The sequence below is a fragment of the Alligator mississippiensis genome, chromosome 2, assembly GCF_030867095.1.
Source record: "Alligator mississippiensis isolate rAllMis1 chromosome 2, rAllMis1, whole genome shotgun sequence".
NCBI lineage: Eukaryota > Metazoa > Chordata > Crocodylia > Alligatoridae > Alligator > Alligator mississippiensis.
This window is the reverse complement of record NC_081825.1, coordinates 257,968,327-257,993,456: the sequence shown is the minus strand read 5'-3', so window position 1 is coordinate 257,993,456 and position 25,130 is coordinate 257,968,327. Positions and strand designations below refer to the sequence as shown.

Below are 25,130 nucleotides of genomic sequence, written 5' to 3'. Positions count from 1 at the left end.
AGTGACAGCTCACATGTAAACTCTGGAGTCATAGTACTTAAAAATGTATTATAAAAGCAAAAACATTAGAAAAGAAATGCATTCTCAGCATTTTCAAGGATTCCTGTGCTGACATGCACAGAGAGTGTGTCTTTTGTCTTGATGTGACCACACTGACAGCTCAAACCTGTACCACTTCAGTAGCTAAAATCAACAAATTGAGATCTGTTCCATTTTGTTATTTTATTCCAGTTCTTAGGCTACAATTCTTCAGTTGATCCTTTTATTATCAATACTTACCCAGGATAGGAGATACCACTCAGAAAGTTTTAAAAATAAAAATCCAAAATACATCATAATTATTTTTTTATTAATTTAGAGCATTCAAAATATAAAAATAAAAGGCTTTGAACATACTGTATATACATACACAGCCTTCTGTTTTACATCCTTTCCAACGTGATATTTTTCAATTATAGTTCAGCTTGATCTTTTGCTAAGAGGCCCATTAGAAAGCAGAAACATACAATGTTTTTTAAAAAAAGAAAAGAAAAAAGAATGTGTCTTTTTAAGCTGTTCACGCCCACTTTACATTATTTTGGTGCGCCACTGATCTTATTCACATTTAGACTAAGGCTATTTTTCACCACTGAATTGGAAGCATAAAGGGGCCTTCGTGAAAATGATTATCAGGCCTCATTGACCTCTCTGGAAGATTTTGATGCTCTGAGAATGCCAAACTGAGCCCTTCATGTGCACACTGTAGCAAAATATCTGTGTAATACAAAGCTAAATTATGTCCTTATTTACACTGGTACGAAGCCGAATAACTCCACTAATGGCAGTGTTTTCCCTCCAGATTTACACTTACGTACCCAAAACCAAGTTGGACCCATACTTACCATTTAATAGCTGAAACCCTTCCCATTCCTTTTTATTTTAAAGTGACTTAAAGCTGTAAAACTGCAAAGCTAATACATTGAATCTTTCAGTTTATCCCATAAATAATCTCAAAGAAAAGTCCTTGGGCAAAGGAAAATTATGCATGTCAATGTGGATTCAAAAATATATGTTAAAAAAACCTACATGACACAATTATAAATAGCTGCGTAAAGGCCAAGTTAATCTACCTCTGTTCATTCTGAATAACACTTTGCTTCATATAGCCCCTTCGGTTTCCCTGATGGAGTAAAATATTAATCAACATGAGAAAGAGCTGGCCCTAAGCAAACACATATGCAAATGCTGTATATCCACACAAAGAATAATTACAAGGAATGTCCTCAACTAATGTAAACTGTCCCTAGCTCCTTGGAAGAAAAGACCAGCAACAGTTTACACCACCTGAGCATCTGGCCACTTCAGTATAATTTAAAGGCATATTTGTGCCTCTTGGGAACCATAGGATAAGAGACTCATTCTACCTGGAACAGCATCTTACATTTTATGGATCAGAAAAGAAAGTAAGTCAGACGTTCAAAATGGTCACTGGTCAAACAGGGTTTTAGGACTTAAAATCTATGCTTTGGGAAGGCTTATTTTCCTCTTTCCCTCCTCCCCTTTGCTGTACTGTGTTTCTGTTGATATGTTCATAGAATCATAGAATCATAGAAGTAGGGTCGGAAGGGACCTTGTAGATCTTCAAGTCCGACCCCCTGCCTGGGCAGGAGAGAAACTGGGCTCAAGTGACCCCAGCCATGTAGGCATCAAGCTGCTTCTTAAAGACCCCCAGAATAGGAGCCAGCACCACTTCCCTTGGAAGTTGGTTCCAGATCCTAGCCACCCTAACTGTGAAGTAGTTCCTATGGATGTCTAACCTGAACCTACTCTCCAACAACTTGTGGCCATTATTTCTTGTTATCCCAGGGGGCACTGGGGGAAACAAGGTCTCCCCCAAACCCTTCTGGTCCCCCCTAGTGAGTTTATAGACAGTCACAAGGTCCCCCCTCAGCTTTCTCTTGTGAGCTGATACAGAATACAGATGTTACTGAATACAGATCAGCTTTTTCATTCAGGATTTATATTTTTCAAAAATAAGTTTAAAATTCAATATTATGTAGTGTTACAGTCATGTAACTGTGATGGTCCAGGAATTATGTGAAAAACAAGGATTTTAGGGTGATTTTTTTTTTTTATTAGACCAACTGTATGGTTGGGATGCAGTTAGATGAGTTTGTGAACACAAAGTGTTCTTTATCAGATCACTTTTTATTCAAAAGCTTATCTAACTTTATCTCAACCATTCAGCTAGTCCAATAAAATAGATCACACTAAAAGCCTTGCCTCTCTCTTTAAAATTTAAAAAACTCAAAAACTTCAGCAGATTTTGGCAACAAAACTATTTACTATTTTTCCCTTAATTTTTTATTTCTGCTTTTAGTTTGTTACTAGGGCATATGCTTGGAGTTAAGAAGCCATCCTCTTTAATGTGGAATGAAAATGTGAAGTAACTCCATTTAAGTCTCTGGAGTATCATTCATGTACAACTGAGACCAGCTTCAGGTCCTCTGATTACAGGCCCCACCTTAGCAAAGTTCTTATGCATGTGTTTTAAGTTTTGTTGTATGCTGTGAGATTTAAGCTTGGCTTTAAATTAAGCACATATCAATGTGCTTTGATGAATAGTGATGGATTTAAGCATATTTTTAAATAGCTGCTGAAGTCCGTTGCTGAACTGGGGCTTACATCAATAGAAAATTTGCTGAACTGCAGAATCTGGCCCAGGGTATTTGATTTTTTTAGGTACAGGCTATATCTGTGGTCTGTGTATAAAAGGCCAGTTGATTCAACTAGCTTTTTGTGCAAAGACCAAAAGTAATGATGGTCCTTAAAACCCATCTGCATTTCACTGCACATAATATATGCATATCATTTATACATTATTATCTTTGTAGAGTTATGGAAATCTGCCACTGGCCTTCCCAGTTATAAATAAAAGTATGATGTTTGTATAGAAATGGCTGTATCTCATTTTTGCATTACCTTATTGTTTAATATGGGTAGGAAGGAATAAGAGATGAATTGAAAACACTTAAAATTTCTGTCTAGTAATATAGTTTTAAATTATTGCACAATGATTATAAAAACACACAATATATTAATATTCTGTGAAGGATATTAAATGTTATGCCAATTTTAAAATCTTTCTCTTTCATGCTCATGTTTTACATGTCTTCAAACATGTAGTAGACTTTCTAGACTAATATTCTAATATTATTACCCAAGGGAAACAGGTATGTTTTGAAGGTCCAAAATATTAGCTCTCTTGGGGGTTAATGGAAAGTAAGGAAAAAATTAAAGCAGACTAATTAGGACAGAGATTTTTTTTGCCAGTGAACACAGAAATACAGAAAGGGAATTTGTTAGTGTGAAATAATATGTATTTGTAGTACCAACGCCAATAAAACTATGAGTGAAACATGCTTCTTATGTAAAACAATGTAAACTTTACCAAGAGCCATTTTTGACATTCATTAAAGCAGAAACATTAAGACAAGTTTTCCTTTTAAGAATGACAATGTAAACCTGGGCCTGAAACTGCTGAACACAGGTAAGCCAACAATGATAACACAGCTGTGTTTCACAGTGGTTATGTTAACTTTAAATGATTTTTAAGTGTCTCTGCACACATTTCACATTAAACTTAGGCTTCTCTCTATGGGTCTCAGGTTTATTCAGATATTTTCCACCCTTTTCTCTTTTGTACACTTAGTTATATCATGATTCTATGAGGATTGGTACAGGTTAGGAGAGTTACTTATCTGGTTGTTTGCTTTGACTCCTCTGCTGAAGAAACAAAATGTCTTTCTTCAGATGTTGAAACCTGCACTGTATGCACAAAACATGATTAAAAAAAACCTGCCTAAGCCTCAGTCATCAGAGGCTGTTGCCAACACCAAGCAAAGACACAGAAAATAGCTAGAAAGTCACCTTTTAACATAAAAAAAGAAGTAGAAATGTATTGTGGGGTGGAAACACAAATGCTGACCGAAGCCTATATTTACAAATGGATAAAAAATACAAACATGTTACTGTCTTTGTAACCATGATGAAATACAGGAAGAATCTGAGAGCCACATATTGCTTTGCTTCTATATTTGATTACCAAAAACTAAACAAATAAACAAAAAACTCTTAACAATAACAGTGGATTATGTAACCTTGTTGATAAAGATTTTCTTCTCTAGAGACAGATCATTGACAAATAACTTCTGATTAGTCGCCTTTGCTGATTAGAGGCATAACATGTATTTCTGTGTTGATTTTTCTTTATTGATTTTACATAAATCTCAACAACAATTGCACATTTAAAAAGTTCATGTTGATCAAGAATAAATATGTGTGGTTTAACCGATGAATAGACAAGAGTTCCATGAGCCCTTTGAGGGATGTAAGATCTTCTTTACTTAAAACAGTGCAAGGGCAACAGCACACATCTATCCATTTCTTACGTTGTTTTTTATGCTTTCAGTCCCACAGATTTTGTGGGAGAAAAGTCTGAGATGGGGAGGTGGGAGGGCAGGGATTTTAAATGTCACCAACACAAAAGATCAGTCTGGGAGTCAGGATTAAGGGAGGGGGAGAAACAAGGATGAGTTGCGGTTCTTCTAGAAGGAATCCTGTATCAGAGAGCAGAGGCTGTGACAGAGTGACTACCTTCTCTGGCTGTCTGCATGCCCTTGAATGCCAATGATGCAGGAATATCACAGTTGTGAGGTGTCAGTGGAGTGCCCCCAGCATGTTGCCAGCCATGGCCTGCCACGTAACCAGAAGGGGTAGCACTATATGTCATATAAGGTGACACCTGGGCTGGTGTAGGATAAGGAGCCATAGTTGGTGCTGAGACAAAACTGCTGACAGCTGGGAGGCCATTTGGCGCCTGAAAGGGAAGGGAAAAATATACAGATATATTTTTTCTGTTTCAGAGAAAATGAATGAATAATATTCTTAAATGTTTACACCTTAATGGGAAGCGCAGCGGACAAGAAGGAAGGAGACCCGGGCTCTGTACCTGGTTTTGCCACTGATATGTCTGTCACATTGGACAGTTCACTGCATGCAATCTTAATCTCATTGATGCCAACGTCAAAACTCCCACTGAGTTCCAAGGGACCAGGAGCTCCCCTTCTGTGCCCCAGTTTTCCCACTGGTATTGTGGAGAGATAATAATACTTCCCCAGCTTTGTACAGGATGTTTAGATCTGTGCTTGAAAAGTGCTGTACCTGCTCCTAGTATTCTTAGCCATGGTGTCTTTTTAAATTCACTTCCTAGCTTTTTGGTATATGTTCTTGCAGATGAACTCCCATTGCCTTACTGGTTCATCTTTATACAGAACAATTATAGAGTTGAGTATTTACTGCAAGCATCTTATTGTTTTCCCCAAGTTTTTTGTAGGTGAATGGTAATGATTTTTAAAAAAATAAATGAATACCATTCAGTCTTATACAGGCACTTTTTAACCCATACACTGTCAACATCTCCTCATCTTCATATATGCAAAACAAGGTCATTTCTTCCTCAAATTTTAATTCATGTAGAACTGTTTAATGCTTCACTATTATTTTTTTAAAAGGAAGGCATATTACTACACAAGTAAAATAGAGTTGCTTTTAGTCCTGATTCAGCAAAACTCACAGCATGTGTTATAGTTCCATTCCACTCAGTTTGAGCACAAACTTGAATAGTTTGGTGAATGGGGTCCATACTGTGTAATGGAGAGAAGTGACAAAGAGGGAACAATTTTGTTTCTAATTAAATGTCACACCATGTTAAGATTTTTTTATCTTGTCTGGTTTTCTCTATCTGGATTTCTGCTTCCCCCCTCACCTCCCTCCAATTCTCTCTCTCTCTCTCTCTCTCTCTCTCTCTCTCTTTCCCACACCCACACACACACACACACACACACACACACACTGTGGTTCTTTCTTGACTGTATAGGCCAAATTATAATCTCACATAGACATGTTCTACACCAGCACAATTCTACTGGGACAGATTCTTCTCTTATTTACACTAATAAAAATAAGAAATAACCTCACTGATGTCAATACAGCATAAAAAGTGAATGTATAAAAGAGGAGAATCCAGCCTTCTCTCTCTAACAGGCTTATTAATACAATTTATACATTAGGAAAAGCAAATTGTTAGGGGGTTTTTCAAAAATTATAAATATTTAACTGAAATTGAAATTTCCTTTTTATCCAAATCCAAATCTGTGATATGAAATTCAGCTCTAATTATATGTTCCCTTTTGTGTTTCTGACATACAGTTCTTCCTGAGACCTGAACTGTTGTGCTTTCACCAACAGTCAATAATCAAAATCCTTGGAAAACTGCACTACACATTAATACACTTATTTTAATGAGAAAGATTATTTTACTGACTCTATTGGTAAATAATAATACTTGGTCTAAAAGCTCCTAATAAGTTGTCATTATTTGAAGACTCCCTAGCCTGGTCTGATATTATAAAGCACTCTTCTGCACAGCATGAAACACAGATGAGCAGTTCCTGTGGTTCTTTTAATGGTAACTGAAAGTATTTCATAACACCAGGAAGAGACAGGCAGGGGAACTTTTAGATACAGATGATAAAACACAAAAAGCACAGCCATAATGTGAATATAGGACAGAGAATTCAGAAAACCCTAGGAAGATCTAGAAGGAAAGCAGATCTAGAAGGGCCCCTTGTGGAGTTTCCTCTGAATTTTTCTGATAGGAAGCCAAGACTTGTGCACCTAATGGAACTAGTTGGGCATTCATTCCTCTAAACCAAACCTGTCCCCAGTTGTTTGGACTCTATATGGTTACCACAAACCAGATCCCTTTGTGCGACATTCCATAACGGTGCTGCAGTACTTGGCACCACCCTGGTTGGATTCTGATGAAAAGATCTTGGGATTCCTAAAATACTTCTTGGGAGTCATTTGGGACCAGACACTGTTCCATCAATTAAGTGTCTAAAGCAACTTAGGCACCTAAGTTCAATTATTTTCTACAGTTCAAGTCCCTGAAAATTTAATTAATAAATCTACTGAGACTGCTCACATGCAAAACTGTCAATAAGTTTTTCCTGGTCTGATACTCCAGTTGTTGAAACATATCTGGCCATCAGCAAAGAATCTGTATGATTTTCCAACATGATAGGTCAACATACACACAGCCACCTACTCCTATTTATCTTTGCAAGGGTCTTCCCTAGTATGATTCCATTCCAATTATTTTAATTATTGGAACCACTTGTGTATTGTTTTGAATTGAATTTTACCTAGGTTGATATTTAACAAAATAGATCATATTTGAATGAATATATATTTATTTTTAAAAGACAAACTATAAAAATATAGCCTGATTTTATAATTGTCAAATTAAGACTATTTGCTTCTACCTCTTTTTTTTAATCCAAACTACTATAATTCAGTGGGTGCATCTACACAAGACGCTATATCACTGTAGCAACTAGCTATGGCGATGTCGCTTATCACTCTGGTGACATAGCATCAGCAGGCACTAACCTTGACGCTGCCAGTACTGCACAGTAACTCATTGCTACTGCACAGTAGGGTCAGAAATGTCCTGTGTGCTGCGGGGACTGCACAGTACCAGTGGGTACTGCACAGTGGGGTGCACATGTAGATGCCCCCAGTATGTTTTGATATTAACCGAATACTCAAATACATTGCTTTGAGATTTAGAGTGAAATGTCAGTGATGATTTTTGGTCAATATGGACTCTTTTGCCTTTTGGATATCAATTCAAATGAGTCCTTGCCTGGAAATGATGGAAATTTGTTATCACAGTGATTCTCAACCAGGGTGCCACAGCACCCCAGGGTGTCTTAAGACACCTTCAAGGGTGCCACAGGGTGCCATGCAATGTGTTCACAAGATACACATGGAGGTTTCAAATAGAAATCCATAGTGTTATAAACATTCTGACCTGCTGTGGTCTTTCTGAGTTCTTTGCAACAGAAGAATTGCTCAATTATTTTTCTGTGATCAAAAAACAAGAGAAAACGGAGAGCTGTCATTTTCCTTTGATCTCACAAGAGGTGATTTGAGTCTAACGAGGTGTGTCTTGATTCTAAAAGGTTGAGAACCACTGTGTTATTACCTGATAATTCTTTAAATCAGAGATATCAAAGGCAAGGCTTGTATTCTGCCTGCAGGTCTTGGACTGGCCCTGTGTGCCGTACCTAACGTGGGGCCAGTCCAGGACACATGCTGCATCTGGCACTGCACCAGACTGGTCCTGAATGCTAGATCTGGTGCATGAGATCAGTCTGTAGACCCAATCCAGCCCATGAACTGATCCCATGCCCTTCATCTGGTTCACAGGGCTAAATGAGTTTTATACCCTTGCTTTAAATAAATGCATCTTATTCTAAATGTCTTATTCTAGTTCCAGTCTCTCCATGATTTTCCTTTAAATGCCATCACCATAAGTTGACCCTCTCATGGGCAGTTTCAACAAAGATGCCAAAAGCTGAACTGGCATGGAAAGTGGATTGCTCTTGAGATTAGTTTTGATGAGGCAATGAGAGGAAGCTTTCATTGATGCTGACTGTATTCTGAGTTGTGTAGGTTAACAGAAAGGTTGAATCTCATCTGTCAATCTGGCACTTTTTACAAGCACTACATTCACTTAAAAATAAATGGAAGGGATTAAATTCCATGACCTTGTATGCATTGGATGAATAATTCATCCTGCATATTTCAATTGGAGGAAATGAACACGCAAATCCAAACATGGATAATTAGGACTGAGAGAACCCTATGGTGCTTATGGATTTGCAAAACCTTTAGAACTTGTTTTCAGTGCTGAATTTAGTGCAACTTTTTAAAGTTTTGTAAATATTTTTTTTCTTAATTTAAACCATTGCTTTGAAAGGGAAATTTAATTTAAAAACAAGCAAACAAACATGTATTTCTAGCTGACTGGGAGACGATAAAGATCCTTGATTGAAAGTAATTACTGTCCAGTTCCTAGGAAGACCAGGGGAAACATTTGCTTTTAATTGTTGCATCGTCTCAGCATTCCTGTTTGTTCAAAATGCTAAATGGGACTCACTTGTCAAAATTTCTAAGTCATATTCTACATCTAGAACCTGTGGCTTCCTTGTGGCTTGTAAAGTTAACAAAACAGGCCCTCACTACTCTGCATGTAAATTGTCAACATTCTATTCTGTCTTATGCTGCACTTAAGCCTAATTCACACAACTGCAAATGAAAGGAGTATCTTAATGTAAAAGTACTAGGCCCAATAGAACCTCAGTTGGTGCAATTCAGAATTACTCTGTTAAAGTCACCGTTGCTCCATTTTTCATCATCTGAGGGTTTGGCCCCAAAAATGTTAGTTGCAAATTTGTTTGATTTTGTTTGTTTGTTTGTTTTTAATTTAAAGTGAAGTAGAAAGGTTTTGGGAAAACACTGGGGACAGTGGCTGATGTCTGACCCACAACTGTCTTGGTAACACGCAGCTAACATTAACCATTTAAAAAGGAAGAAACCCTCTCCCTATCAAAGTTCATTGGAAAAACTCCCATTAACTTCAGTGATGCTGCCTTACCACTTAGAAGGAACAAATTCCTTGAACTATCCCTTTTATTTCTCTCACAGACTATACTGACTCTATCTTATTTCTTTCATTTTTGTCTGATCTTGATCATGTTGTCCCACAGAAACTGGATGGACCAAATTCAGTTCTGAGTTGTTCCAGTGGAAATCCTGGATACCATCAGTGAATAACTTATATTATCATAGGTTTTCATCCCCAGTTCTTCTTTCCTATCTCATCTTTTGTCTGCTATATGTATGTTCTGTAAGCATCAACATTTTGATCTGATAATGAAGAACCTTCCTTGCTGGGTTTTTGGCCTGAAGCCAATAAATCTGTGAACTATGCAAAGTTATGATGCTACATTAATGTCTGGTACTATTAATTATAATAGTCCAAATGAATTTATTTCAGAAATCATATTAGTATAAAAGAATGCAGAATTTGGTCCTGTATTTCATACAAATAAAATAAAATGTGGATCTTAATGTAAGTGTTAAAGACCAACCATGCAACTAGCTCTTAATATTTTGAATGAATACCTTCCATTGTTCTCAGTTACCAAACCATTGCTCTGGTATTCATTATGATACGTTATGAGATAGTTGGAGCCTTCATTCTGAAGAAGTAGTTTATACTTCTGTGAAAAACAAGCTATAATTTTTTTGAGAGAGAGCTTTTTTTTTTGCACAATGTCTTCCTCCACTACACAGACTACCAACACTAATGAGCTTGACCAAGTAGTTATGACCCAAACCAAGCTTACCCACTGGAGTCGACAGTAATTTTATTTGTGGTCAGTAAAGTAATAGACCTCTGGTGTTATTTCATTTGCATTTTTCAATTTTAATATTGGGTCGGATGTAACCCCTCTCTCTTCAGAACACCAAACTTCACATATTACCATTACACTCAAACATGGAGCCATTCTATCAAATTAGCAAAGGTATCAAATGAATCACATTTGTATTTCTGAAAAGAGCACTTATGCTATAAAACAAGAGGTTGCTAGTAGTCTTAACTCTGTAACTCCACAAAAAAGACATTTTCTAACGCTGATTTTTCAAAATGAAAAGCTTAAACAATTTCTGCAAACTATGAACAGGTATATTCTATATTCTGAAAAGACATTTGTTAAAGTAGCTTCTGAAGAAGCAATATTTTTCCACAGCAAAAGAAAGGCACGGCAGAGAGCACTGTTGTATACCTAGTCCTTTGACTAGGACCTCACAGAGACTTTGTTTCTCCTGGGAAAATTGCTGCTCTCCCAGGAGAAACCATGAGTATACAGATTTTCAGGTTTTTTCTCCCACAGTAAAAACGGCCACTTCAGGAGAAAAATAACCTGAGAACAACCAGGGCAGAGTCTCTTGGGACAGTAATTGTCTGTAGATGCCACAGCTTCTCTCAGAAGTGAACATAGTCCTCCAACTTCTTCCTGTCCCCTATAAGGACAGTGTGTGTCATTCACTGGACTCTACTGCTCCAGAACACTCCCCCTTCACAATCCCCACTTGTACTTCATGGAAGTGTAGGCTGACCATGAGCAGCCTGGGTTAGCCAATCAGGGCTGCCCTAGCCATGATGCTGTCTGTTGCCAGGCAGGCTGAGATGTATACAGAGCTCACCCTACCACCCCTACCCCTCCTGCCCCCAGCTGCACAGTGTCAGCACTGCAAGGTCTCCAGTCTTTGCAGCCTCAGTATTTCAATGTCTACCCAGAGAGCAAACCTGGGAGAAATCTCTCAGGTTATTTGAATGTGTATGTGCAGCCCAGAAGAGTATATCATCTTAAATACATAGAACTATACTAAACTTATTTAGTGATGTGCATATAATGAGTCAAAAAGGTTACGGTAACATGACTAGAAGCAATGAAATTCTAACTAGGAGCATAAAGGAAGCAAACAGGCTAAATCATTCCTTTTAATTGGATGGTAAATATGATTTATAAACCAAACCAATGTATGGATTCCCAAGGGAATAGTAAACAAATTTTCCAAGTAAAACATCAGCAACAAGCATGTAATGGAAATCTCATTTAAGAAAGTGCCATTACCTAAATATGCAATTAATACATCTACATTTTTTCTAACCTTCTAAAATAAATAACATTAAATAATATTTTGATAATGATTGTAGTTAACAGAATTAGGGCTAAATTCTGCAGTTGTTACTCAGGCCTTTGGCATCAGCAGGAGAAATGGCACGATCCTACAAATGTATATTTATATGAATGTTCCAGTGATGTTAATAGAGCTACCCATGGGAATCAGAATTACTTCAATGAGTAAGAATGTGCAGAACTGAGTTCCATGTAAGGCCTATGGTATTGGGTCTTTTTATGCTAAATCTCTTCAGAGGAAGATATTTATCAAAATCAATTTTAACAACAGTAAATTGTGTCACTGGAGTACCCAGATACATTTTAATAATCTAGTTAGGGTGGCTTCTGCAAACCTAATGACTTTTCATTATCAGACTGTTCATTATTATACTATTTTACCAGTGCTTCCAGCTTCCAGAAATTAACTACCTTTCCTGTGCATGCTCCTGTTTCTAACTGATGTTCAACTGACATGTTTTTTGTTGATCTAACTAGAAGCAGCAAAAGATGAATTTTAAAAAGTTGAAAGGAAGGAAATGATCATCATATAGGTTCAGTGTCCACACGAAAATTTTAACCTGACTAAAATGTTGAACAACTTGTTATAAGTAGAACACTACCTTCTAATGCAATACTTCAGCTTCAGCCTAGTATGAGTATTAGACTAGTAATGTTCAACCTCCAGCCTCTGGGGCCAAATTTGGCCCATGGGGTGATATTATTCACTGTGGGGCTCCCTATAGCTCTGGAAATTTGTGGCAGATAATCAGTGGCAGCACTGATTGCCACTGTAGTGCATGGGTTTGCTGCACAGCCAGATCCAGCGTGAAGGGACTAACCTCTAGGTGTTCAGCAAATCTGGATCTGGCCTACAGACTGCCATCATGCCATTCATCCACTTTACAGGGCTGGAAGGTTGAGCACCACAGTATTAGACTGTAACATTTGTAATATGAGAGCATTTAAAAATTCTAACAACACAAATGTAGATTTACATGTGCTTTTTCTTTACTCAAGAAATATCAAATCAGGATGTATTCTTAATTTTTCTGACTGTGAAACTTCTAAGCAGCCCTACAGGAACTGAAAGATATGTGGTTTATATATAAATGACATGGAGAAATACTAGCAATTCTATATCTGAAGTCAACACAATTACTCATGTGAGTTAGGTTATGTTTGCAGAATCTGGGTCCAAATATTTAATTAACTAGCTGTTCATGTTCAGTGACTCTCATTTCTTCAGTCATTTTCTTCACAGAACAATTATACCACCAGTCAAGGTCCTTTGTGACTAAAATTCAATGTTCATTGTAATACATTGAATTTACATGGTACATTTATGATACATAATTATAAAATGTAGTAATGAACCAGTTCCTCTCTCTATGCTTAATGTGATATTTTATTAAATTAAAATTATTCCCTTTCTCATACCGTAGACAGTTCCAGCCTCACCAAAAAAACACAAAAACCAGATAATAATCATTGAATGCTGGAACTATAGTTGCATTTTTCATCAAGATGCCTTTTCATTATGTTTGGTCATAACATTTCAAATATGAGTCTTTATAAAAAGAAAAAGCTGTTCTTGAAAATATTAAAAAGAAAGTTGATTTACATACCAACAATCCCTGTCTGAGGAAATTGAAGACATTTTACTTCTTCATTAAATCAAAATATAGCAAAAATATACATGAAAAACTTTCTTTAAAATCCAAACAGATAAAAACAGGCCAAGAAATCCACTACAAAAAAATTCAGGAAAAGAGAGAAGAAACAGAACAAATATCAATGATCATTCTAAAAATCAAACAAACGTGTTTCCAGGGGTTGAATGTTTTCATATGCTTTTTTTCAAAAAGAAAGGGATGAATTTAAATGACTTTCATGACAGAATGGGTTCTGCACCTTATGGTCCACATGAAAGCATAGAATACTATTCCAGCCTAAGATATTTTCTTCTATCCTTAAAGGCAGGTGATGTATAAGCATTGTATATACAGTGATGCTCTAGGGTGTACTTTCAATTCAAAATTGGATTTATAAAACATGATACTATGTAAGTTGTTTATGGTCTTGGGGATTCTACAAATATCCCAAATAGATCTAGTAAACCCTGTTTGATACAAAATTGACTAAAATGAAATTACATGTGCTTTAAGTGCAAAATTCCACTTTGACTACATCACAGCTCGAGTCACAACTGGAGGTATCATCATATATATAAATATGAACTTTATGAACTTTTTCCCCTACACTGATAGACAAAAAATACTGTATTCAGCAAAACTTTAAAAAGACAGTTTACCTAATACAGTATAGAGGTGATACCCCACCTCTGCCTTATTTAGTATATTTAGCAATATATAATTCACATAAAAGCTAGGATCATTATAAAGGAAAGTTGTGGAAGCAGGGGCTCCCTGGAATCTTGCTGGCTCATCAAAGCTGGGAGAAAGCTACTGGGTCAATACCATTGCTAATGAGCCATATTAGTGGAGATCTACCTAGCATTTCTACTGCTCAATAAGTCTCCTAGGCTGTAGGTACAATTATTAAGAGACCAGAAAGCTGACAGGAATGAAATTATAGCCCACTGCCTACTGAATGGTCCCTACCATTAGGATAGAGACTACAGACACTCACTATGGTCTGCCCATAGTGTAGGGGAACTTGTCTACTTCCCCCTGTGCTCCAAGCATAAGAAGGTTGACACGAATTATAATGAATTCCTGTTTCTAAAGATCTAATCATTTGTCCTGATGGGAATCCCTCATGACTCAAGCTCTTCTTTCCTCTAGGACAAGTAACAAGCTTGAGAACCATGACTGAGTTTCTGGACAGCAATGTCCAGGCTCTAAGCAGCTGGTGCTCAGAATGCAACCTGGGTGCTATTAGACCATTCACTCACCTCTCTGACTTTCTTTATTAGTTTCATCCCGATGGAGTGCCCTGAAGCCATGTGGACTGTTGGGCAGGGCACTGTGTTTTGGGCGTGGAAGCAGGTGGCCAGTAAGACGCAGGTCTCACAATTAGCATTCGAATGGGGTGCGATCCAGATCACCTGGGGAGGAATTGGGTGTATGTAGTGGAATTGGCTTATGCCCCCTCATCCACAACATGCAATGACATGGATGCCTATATCTTAGCATCATCCATCTTGGTGATGGGAACCATCATGGAACTGCTAATCCAACTAAAACAGGACTGGACATTCCCCAGGCCAAACTCAACTGTTCTAAACTCTGCTTTATCAGATATAGCATGTAGCAAAAGCCCTTGCACCCACTGGAAAATGAGGAACTTTACTTGGTACTTTGGCAGGAAAACCAATGCGCACTTGTTCTGAATGCTCAGGACACTATGGCTGGAGAATGTTCCATTTCAAATGGTTGTAGGGACTCGTTTAGCATGAATCTAGTTGTTTGGGGACCAAAATGGAGTAAAGGATACTAAACAAGTATTGCCTAGTGTCATTTTGTTATAAACGATCCTTGTAGGAGGCTTAGGTAATAAGCCAAAAATAGGGCTAAATTTTCAAGATTCTTTTACAAGAGTCACTGTTTTGTGAACATAAATAATTGTAGGTGAAAATAACTACAGGAGCTTTGTCAATTTGATCCACAGTTCAGTGACCAATGTAACCAAGGAGCAGGAACTTAGTTACATGGCCTGTATCTTCAGTGGAAATATGGGGCAGATCCAGAAATGCCTGCAAAAATTGCATTTGATTGCCCTAAAATGGAGGAAAGAGTCTCCAAGTCTCCCCCTTAGGCAGTTAGAGTCTGGGGTTTGTGATGTTCCAATCTTACAGGAACTGGAAAGCAGAGAAAGTAAGTACCATACATTCCAAAAGTAAATCACTGATAGCTACTAAAAGGTTGGCTTGGAAAAAGTAAAGCTCCCAGATTTACTTCTGGGAAGTCTCTCTCTATATATATATTTGTGTACAAAATAGCCATTATGGTGTTTCTGATATGCTAGAGTAGGATTTAATTCACAGTGGGCATATCTACATGTGCCCCTGACTGTGCATTTGGTACTGTGCAGTCATTTAGTACGTGCTAAAGCTAAAGCAAGCAAAGCTAAAGCTAAAGCAAGTACTAAATGACTGTACAGTACCTGCCAGTACTTCACAGTCCCAGTGGCTCATGAGTTGTTTTCGATCTGGCTGTGCAGTAGCAAGGAGCTACTATGCAGTAGCTCCTTGCTGCTGCACAGTACCGGCAGCATCACGGTAGTGCCCACGGATACTATGTCACCATAGCTCATCGCTGTAGCAATGTAGTGTCTCGCATAGACACATCCAGTGTGACCTAAACCTCACTGAAGTTTGTAGAAGTATTTTAATTTAATCCAGTGAGTTTAGGATCAAGCAATAGAACAGGTTATAAGAATCAACTCACAAGTATTACCTGCTTTTAGGCATTAGTTCTTAATGGTGGCCTGTTAATAAAGTAACAGCTAACCTAAGCAAGAATGAAGTTCTTTTCCTGCAATGGCCATTGCTGTAATTTATGAGAAAAATATAGTGCTGATATTTGCCTATCAGCATTTCACAAATTGTGTGTTCATAATCCAAATCCTTACAAATAAAAACTTCAGTTCTGTTCAATTTATGCTTCTACAAAACTACTCTAATGAGTCACAAGAACCAGGTCTGTGAACATTGCCCTTTCAAAATTATTCACATTTATTAAATGTTTTCATTGCAAATGCAATTCACAAAGGGAATTCTATTTATCTTAGCTCCACAAGGACTTCAATTAATTAGTTTCTCTAAATACAACTATTTATATAAGCTGCTTAACTCTGAAATCACATTTCTTTAAGTACTTTGTATATTCATCTTTTTATATTAATGTCAGTAGAACATAATTACCTTCTGTGCATTCCCCAATGCTGTATAAAGTATCTTTGCACATATAAATGTGGTTGTGTTACTGAGCTCTTAAGATGAGAAGCATTTGCGAACCAAAACTGTCAAGCTCCCAGAAAAATCTATTTTCCTCTTCAGTTTCTTCTTACTCAAAGCGGTTCTGTTTGCAAAGCTGCTCTGGCTAGAAAGTGTGTAAAATGATGCACTGGGAAAATATAATGGAAATACTTGCATATAAACTAAGACTTAAGGCTTCGGTTAATTAGAAATGAATGGGAGCCTTACAAAGCATCTCAGTGTTTTCCTATGGAACTGTTGGTGCAAGATTATAGTGTACTAGTCAAAGCTTTCAACCTGTTGAAGCCCAAATACAGAACAAAGTCTGAAATTGGGTTCCAAAGACACTAGAAGATGATTAATGTGGGAAGCTAAAAATGTGAGTTTCAAATGTAGTTTTATGCCTAATGCATGTGACAGCACATAGCTGAGGATTTCTGGCCTCATTCTGTAGAGTCCTTACTCAGACAAAATTCCCATTCATGTATAGGACTGAGGATTGAAATGGACCCACACAAAGATCATCATGTTGTAAAGGGGGTACTGCCTTAGCTCAAAATAGCCTGACATGAGTCAATGAGAGGGTTGCTTGAGTAAAGACTGCAAGATCTGGTACTCTGAAGTGACCGTGTACTACATACAGGGATGGATTATGTGAAGTAGCTCAGTGTAGGGCTCCATTCTGGCATCCCTTCTCATGAGGAATGAGATTCTGCAGGATTTGTGGTATAAAACATAATTCCACAAATTATGGCTGCCAGAATCAGGCCTGGTCCTATCTGTGTGCTGTATTTTCCCCAGAAGCAAGTGGTGTAAAGTGAGTCACAGAGTTACTGTGTTTTGTAAATTGCTGGTGTTAACAAAGTATAATGATCATGATTAATTTCAAATTGTATTCTCTTATCTCCCAAACTAAATCCTTAGTTAATGTGGTATAGTCTTATCCCTGTTCTGCAATTAGAAGTTCTGTTTAAAAAAAAGATCCTGATTCCCTCTATTTTACTCCAGTATTCGGTCAGTGAAGCTCCACTGATTTTAGTTAAACTGGCATATAACAAGAATACTGAATCAGGCCCACTGTTTCAGGCTCATCGCTTCCTTTGTATAGAAGAAATTCTACATCCACCCTTTCTATACAGAGCTTCCAGGATCAAGTTTGTGCATGGACACCTTTAGAGATTAAGAAAGTGACATTCATTTTGTAATCCACAAACACAGGACATATTTCACTGTAGTTCTTTTGTAGTATGAAGACTGGTTTCCCCAGATCCCACCTGTTCCAGATACCTATCCAGTCGATTGGCTTAAACAAAGACACAGTGGTCTCTCTTCCTGTCATGCCAGTCTATCTGAGTTGAGACAGTATTTCCTTTGCAAGATACTGGGGGCATGGACACATCAGTCTTACTGTCGGACAGAATATTTAGCACTGACTAACCATATTTTAGTGAATTTCAAACTTAAGTGAATGAGCTAATAAGAACATTGTGCATTGAGAATGCAATATGAAATCTACTTTGCACCTTATTGGAACTGTTCTATTAAAGCCAGTTAACACTGCAAAAATCATATTATCATGTTCTTCTTTGATATTTATTGCCTTTTAAGGATATTCTGAGTTAGAGAGCAAGAGAGACAGCATTTGAGTTATTAATGCAGTTACACAGATTTTAATTAATGCCTAGGCAGGCAAATAAAACCACTGTGTTGAAAGTAGCCTAAAATATGAATTTTCCAAAGCCAAATTTAATAAAGCAAAACTTTTCTGGGAGCAGGGGTGCAGACTTTTTTCTAATTATTCAACTATACTTTTAAGCATACACAGCTGAAAATGATGTTTTTTACATCATCTATTTCTGTCCTTGTCCTTTTACATTCTGTGCACAATGCCTTTATTTATCACCATTTTATTAATAGGAATAGTATAGAGTATGTTCTAATATTCTACATTTGAAAGTCCATTCTCCACACATTTTGTAAGTTGTGTGTAACTTTAAAATAAAATTGGTGTTACATCTATAACATTTATACAAAGGCATAAAAACAAAAGCTCAAATATTGGAAAGATGAAATCTAAAATATATTTTCCACTATTGGTGTTGAATACAACTTTTATGCTATCATAGTCTGTAACTCTAGTTTATATGATAGTATATCCATCACAAGCATTGCTTTACTAAGAGCCCAATCCTGCCAAAACTTCAGTGGAATTACTCACATAATAAAGCTATATGAGCACATGTGATTACAGGCCAGGGGGTCTAAGACATTATGCACAGCACGCAGCTGTTCTTAGAAGGATAATGACATGGCATTTTTTATAACTTATAATTAGTTTGCTTAAGAAGTATTGCACTTTTTAAGAAAATCCTAGAAGTTCTGAAATTCAATCTGATTGTTTAAAAATTGTCCTTTAATTCATGGCAACAGTGAATTGAGCTGCTAGTATTATTAGCAATAGGAAAAAATATATCTTTTAGCAAAGAATTGCACAATGCTTGCAAGCAGTCGCTCACATTTGAGGCCTACAATGTGGCCCGTTACACCTATGCCGCTGTATTTTGAGAATTGTTTGCTTATTTTGTGTGTGTCAAGTTTTGAGTGTTAGACCTTGGGCTTTCCTGATTTTTCAAAGGGGCTGAGGACCCTCAGTTCTTAAATTAACGTACAAGGTATATTATGTTTGGGCATCAAAAAATGGAGATCCATGCATACAACTTCAGAGGCCACAGCTGAAAATGTTGCTGTTAACCACTGAACAGAATCTCCATACAGAACATAACTAAGTGCAATAAACTGACTTACTTTCAGACTCTTCATAGAAGTGTGAGAAAGACACTATGGTTTTGAAAGGTATTTTTACTGTGTTTAAAAACTGTGCTACCCAGGTCAGTAATACTGAAGTCTTATTATAGCTTGAGCAACAATAGAAAGATTTAGACAAAGAGAAGTGTTAAGTCAGGTTGTTCAGTCATAACATCTGTAGAAAGCTACAAGAATACTTCGGAGTTTGAAAACTGCTCAAGCATCTCCTATGTGGTGATACTCTGTAGTCAGCAGGGGATAGCTGGTGGCCTGGAGGTACCTGCACATGCATTTGAAGGCTGATTCTTTTTGAAAGGAGGCAATATGAAATGCGCCCGAGCTAACTCAGAATAGCACTAGCCACGAAATCTGGATCTCTTCTGCAGAATCACTGAGCATTATCTAAGCCAGAGGTAGGGGTTTTATTCCGTGGGCGATGAGGAAACGACATCTATCACTCGACATAGCCCAAGGAAGCGCTGCCCTCTCTGCAGGGACATTGGCAGGTCAGGGAACGAACTGGCTCCCTCCGCACCCGGCAGCGACGGCCGGATCGGGGAACGTCCCTGCGGCCTGCCACAGCCCGCGGGTTTCTCCCGCTCCTGACACCGGGATTCACCTGAGCGGGTGGCTGGACGGGGCGGGGGGTGAAGCTGCCGGGCGCCTCCAAGGGGGGTGGGAAGGTTGGCGGCGCCTGCGGAGAGCGGGGCTCGCCTGGGATCGCCTAGGCTCGGGGCAGCGGAGCGGCGCGGTGGGGAGGAGGACGCCCCGTGTTGCGGGAGGAGCGGGCGTCCCCCTGGAAACCCGCTCCCTACCCGGCGGCACCGCCGCGGGGGCTGAGAACTGCCCGGGCGAGCGGGCTGGGCCCCGGTCCGGCCGCGGGCCTGGCTGCGCTGCGGGCGGGCCGGCCCCCCGGGGGGAGGCTGACTCAGATCCACCCTGTGTGCTGCTGACACCGGCCCGTCTCCCAGCCCCGCCCGCAGCTGCCCCGCCGGGCGGGCGAGGGGCGAGGTGAGCTGCGAGCCGCGGGGCAGGCCGCGCTGCTGGTCAGCCCCGAGGAGCCCCCAGGGCGGAGAGCGACCGGCCCCGCGGACCCAGCAGGGCGGGGGTGATGTGCAGCGCTAGCCCACTGCTGCCCCGCGGATCCTCCCTTGTGCGGCCCCGCGGCCCGGCCCGGCCCGGCCCGGCCCGGCCCGGCCCGCCACACGGGCCCGGGAGGCTGCGGGCGGGCTGAGGCCGGGCGCCCCGCCGAGCAGGCTGCGGGCCGGCGGGACCGTGCCCCCGGCGCAGCGCAGCGCAGCGCAGCGCAGCCCAGCGAGCGCCACCGCCCGTTACCTGGCTGTACTTGGCCTCCTGCTCCAGGGAGCTCTTGTCCAGCCCGTTGACCGCGTGCTGGGCGGAGGCGGGGAAGCTGCTTCGGCTCAGGCTGCTCCACTCTTCCACCTTGGGGCTGGGGTAGGGCGAGCTGTCACTCACTGCGGGAACACACGGCAAGGGGCGTCAGGGGGGCCGGGAACTGCCCGCCCCTCCCCGCGCACCCCCACACCTTCCCGTGCGCCCGGCCCGGCCCGGCCCGGCCCGGCCCTGGGCACATGGCTCTCTGGCTCCAGCCGGCGAACTGACCCGACCTGGCTGGCACCCTCCTGCCCCTCCTCAGTGCTATTACAACTGCCTCATCTTCTTCTCCCCGAGAAAGAGCCGGCAGAGAAAAGCGGGAGAGGGAGGGGGCTTCTCTTCCTGTTTGAAGCCCCCGCCGGCGTTGAGTGGCATTTGGATGCCACGCGTGGAAGTGCGGGCTGTGTCCCGCCCGCCGGCGCAGCGGGGCCCGGCCGCGCGGGGCTGCGAGCTGGGAAGGGCGGTGAAATGGCCAGGCGGGAGCCGCAGAGCGATGCAGCGGTGCTGATCGCCGGCGCCGGGCCGGGGCAGGGGAAGAAGCCCCTTCCGCGTTTCCGGGGACGCAGCGCGTGGACACACGAAGCAAATGAGACGGGATAAAGCGATTAGCACCAGCCCCCGGGCCGCTTCGATTCGGTCGTCAGCACCTTCCCCTGACAGCACGTAATTTGGAGGAGAAAACTGCGCGGGAGAACTGGGTCTTTGACATAATGATTTCCAAGGTGGGTGTAACGAAAGAATGGATCCCACCCCACCACCCTCCCCCAGAAGTAAACGAGATCGCGCTTGCAAACACCCCTGGCGCTGCTGCAGGCTGGGGAAGGCTTTCTCAGCTCGGGACGAGCAGCTCGGCCCAGCAGGAGTGGGAACACGGGCACGCGGGACAAATGTCTCCGCCGCCTGGTGAGAGCGGCCGGCCCTGCCGGGAGAGGGGGACCCGGGGGGACCCGGCCCCTGCCCTGCCCAGCCCGGCTGGTGGGAGGAGGGGGAGGGCTCCCACGGGACCCGGTTTCTGTTCTCAAAGCACGTCTGTCACCTCCTCGCTCCCTGGGCCCAAACCTGAAGTTGTCTTAAGAAACTGAGCTCTCTCCTCGAGCCCCCGTTTCTGCTGATCTCACACTTTCCCACGAATAGGGGTTTCCTTTCAGTGTCACCAAGGTCAGTTTATCCTATAAATCAAGGGCAAACAACCCTCATCTGCAGCTTCTGCTGCTCAGTCTTCCCAGCTTGGGCTAAGGGAAGAGGCGAATTCCTACTGCAGAGATTCTTGTAAATCCCGGGGCCTGAGACAGAGGAGGAAAGGAATCCAGACACTCCGTGGTACCAGGAGAGGCCTTGTTGCCAATGTGGTGTTAATAAAGGAGGAAATCATTAAAAGCCTCTCAATTTCTAATTTAATTTTCCTTGTAATGTTCATTTCAAACATTCCATCCAGCCCGAAACGAACAGTCCCTGCCGTGGGGAGCGTCTAAGTTCAGCTCCACACGCAAATTTGTTTGCTCCGAGTTTGGGCTTCTGGGGGTCGGGCATTGGATCTGAGTGCCAAACGGGAAGGACTCCCCCTCCCCTTGGACATCCCTACCGCCTCTTTTACAGAATTACTGGCCAGTATTTTACTACGCCTAAAAAAGATTTCTTTCCCCTCGGTAGCTGCAAAGCGCTTTAATGTGTGCAGCCAGATCGTGTGGTTAAAAACAGGCAATGAAAACAGAAATCGGATCCCCGGCTCTACTGGATGGAAGCGACCGTGATAGCGAGGGCTAAGGGTAGTTTTCCAATGTTGTTTTAATCGCACTGAGTAGTGAAGTGACAAAGACTAAACCTGTTCTTTTTTTGCCGCAAAGTCTAGGGACCGGGTCAGCTAGGAGCTAATGTTTTTAAGCCGGGATAAAAGAGGGATCGTAGAAGAAAAGGAGGCTTTTGGACAGAGTAAAACACAAGTTAAATACTAGTGGTTTTGCTTTTCTGGACCACCACTTCGGAGGAAAACAAAATAAAGCGTAAGAATGAGAGCAATTAGGTGACATTTGAACTTCCTGTCTGAGCAAATTTGGCCTGATTGCGAAAACGAGAGAAGTGAATTTCTCCCTCATTTCCAGAAGATGCCTTGACTGCTCAGTGCCTGATTGGGTAACGAATATGTATCATACACAGCGCTATGCAAGGTCATGATGGGATTACTTAGTGATAGGGAAGCCGCACACAGATCCATGTGTGCGCAGGCCTGAGACAGATACAGTTTGCCAGCATGGGTCGTTTTCTTTAGTCTACCTTGGCTGTCTTCCAACGAAACTGCCATTGGCAGATCATTAGTATTAATACTGTTAGTGGTAGTATTAGTAGTATCACCGCTGTATAGACACGTATGTTTCAACCACAGAAAAGATGACAAAGCCATAAGGGAAATACAGTGCCCGAGCTAGGGACTAACATAAAAGGGATGGGGGTGAACCATCCCACAGGATCTGGCTGCATATTAAAGCGCTACTTTATCTAATCTTAGTCTTGCGTGCCTGCTGGAACTCGAGATCTATGCGAGTTCCAGCTATGAAAGAGTTCAAGCTACGGAGAAATATACATGAAATTAAGCTCGGGAGCTTCCTGCTTTGAAACAAGACGCCGAAATGTTCCTGCCTCGGGGACAGGAGGTGCTCGGGACCCCTCTGGCGTCCTGTGTTATTCCTATGCGGGCAGATCAGTGTCTTACCTTGGTCTGTGATGGACCGGATCCCCAGGATGTCCGTGACCGAGTGGGAGGAGGGCCAGGTGCGCGGCATGGCCATGGCGCTGGGGATGGCTGGCACCCCCGGGGGGGTGGGCCCCTTGCCCCCCGCCGCCGCGATGGGGCTGGGGTAGGAGTAGATGTGGTTGTAGGGCAGGGCGGGCTGGGGAGGCGGCTGGTGCTGTTTGTAGGAGTCGTAGTGACTCTGCTGGGAAAGGTTTCCAATTTTGTTCCGGAGGATCCGGCTGATGGAGCTGACGGAGGGCACGTTGTACTTGTCGCACACGCCGTCTGCCAGCAGGCGATCCCGGATCTCCCAGGCGAAGATGCCCGGATCCCTTTGTTTGTAGGTCCGGATGTGTTTCACCACCGTGGGGGTGGTGACCCGGGGCTTGCTGCCTCCGATCGCCCCGGGTAGGATGGAGCCAGTCTCGTTGTAGCGAGCCAAGATTTTGCTGACACAGCCATGGGAAACCCGCAGTTGTCGGCTGATGTCACAGGGTCGGATGCCCAGTTGGGCCAGTTCCACAATCCGAAGCCTGATGGCATTGGGCAGGGGTCTCCCATTCACGAACACCCCGCCGAGCTGGTTCACCTCCCCAAAGGCAGGCTCTGCAAGCAAACACACAACACACGCATTGGACACGGTAAAGCTGGTTAAGGGGGGAGGGGAGGGGGGCGTCTGGACTCAGCAGCATCACAAGGCAGATGGCACTCAGCAGAGTCACTTCACTCGCATTTTTCCCCCCAAGGAAAAAAAAAAATCTCGTGTTACCGACACAGGAAAAATCCGCAGAAAACACTTTGCACTGGGCGAGAAGCGTATTCCAAAAACGCACATTCCAGAGATGAAAAATGAGCTCGGGCGAGCAGACAAATCTGCAAGAAGAAGCCCCGCGAAAGCGAGCACTGAGCTCTGCAAACTCTGCAGAGACGGGAGAAAACCAGCCTTCAAAAGCAGTCACTTAGAGGGGGAAAAACAAGAAAAAGAAGAAAAGAAAAGAAACACACCCTCCCCCACCAAATCTGGGTGCTGCTTGTTTCTATTCTTGCCGCTTTGTTAACAGCACCATTACACCGCCCTGCAAGGCAAACGGGTTACATTTTGAACTGTTCAAATCGGTGTCAGCAATAATATACAACGTGCCACGGGCTCCAGCCATCCATTAGGCTGCAGCCCTTTAATACTCACTCTCTTAATAGCATTAATAATAAACCAACCAGTCATTAGCTCGCTCCATTCTGCTCTGCTGACCCTTAACATGTTCCTACAACTCGTAGGAACACGGACAAAGTCAATAAGCGAATTGTGGCTGCCCATGATCTCACCCTGGTGCTCTGCCTTGACAGCCCTTGAGCCCTCCTGCAGCTCCCAGCCACTTACCCATTGCTCTTTAGCAGGACACCAGGGAGACTACTCTAGCTGCCAAGAGGCAACCTAACAACCGAGTCGGTGTCCCAGCCTCCTGCACTGCCGGCTGGAATAGCCCCCGGGTCCCTCTGATTTCCACTGAGGGGATAGCAAGCATGTAAGGAAAAAGGACTACGAGGAAGTCTGTTTCCCGATGAAAGAGACTTGAGTTCTGCATTTCAATCTCACGGCAACGTGGGCAGGGCTGGGCTGGGC

General features: G+C 41.9%; 1 protein-coding gene across 2 annotated transcripts; it reads right to left on the bottom strand.

The window, feature by feature from the left end:
• Positions 1-328: 328 nt before the first annotated feature.
• PAX9 (paired box 9) lies at positions 329-25,107 on the bottom strand. Of its 2 annotated transcripts, XM_019488799.2 has the most exons (5): positions 24,888-25,107; positions 23,489-24,115; positions 20,722-20,861; positions 14,557-14,709; positions 329-4,858 (listed from the first exon to the last, which is right to left on the bottom strand). In XM_019488799.2, the coding sequence occupies exons 1-5, from the start codon at positions 24,889-24,891 to the stop codon at positions 4,604-4,606; spliced, it is 1,179 nt and encodes a 392-aa protein (XP_019344344.1). In that variant the 5' UTR covers positions 24,892-25,107; the 3' UTR covers positions 329-4,603. The 2 variants fall into 2 exon arrangements, with proteins under 2 accessions (XP_019344344.1, XP_019344345.1); XM_019488800.2 differs by lacking the exon at positions 14,557-14,709.
• Between the last annotated feature and the right edge of the window lie 23 nt (positions 25,108-25,130).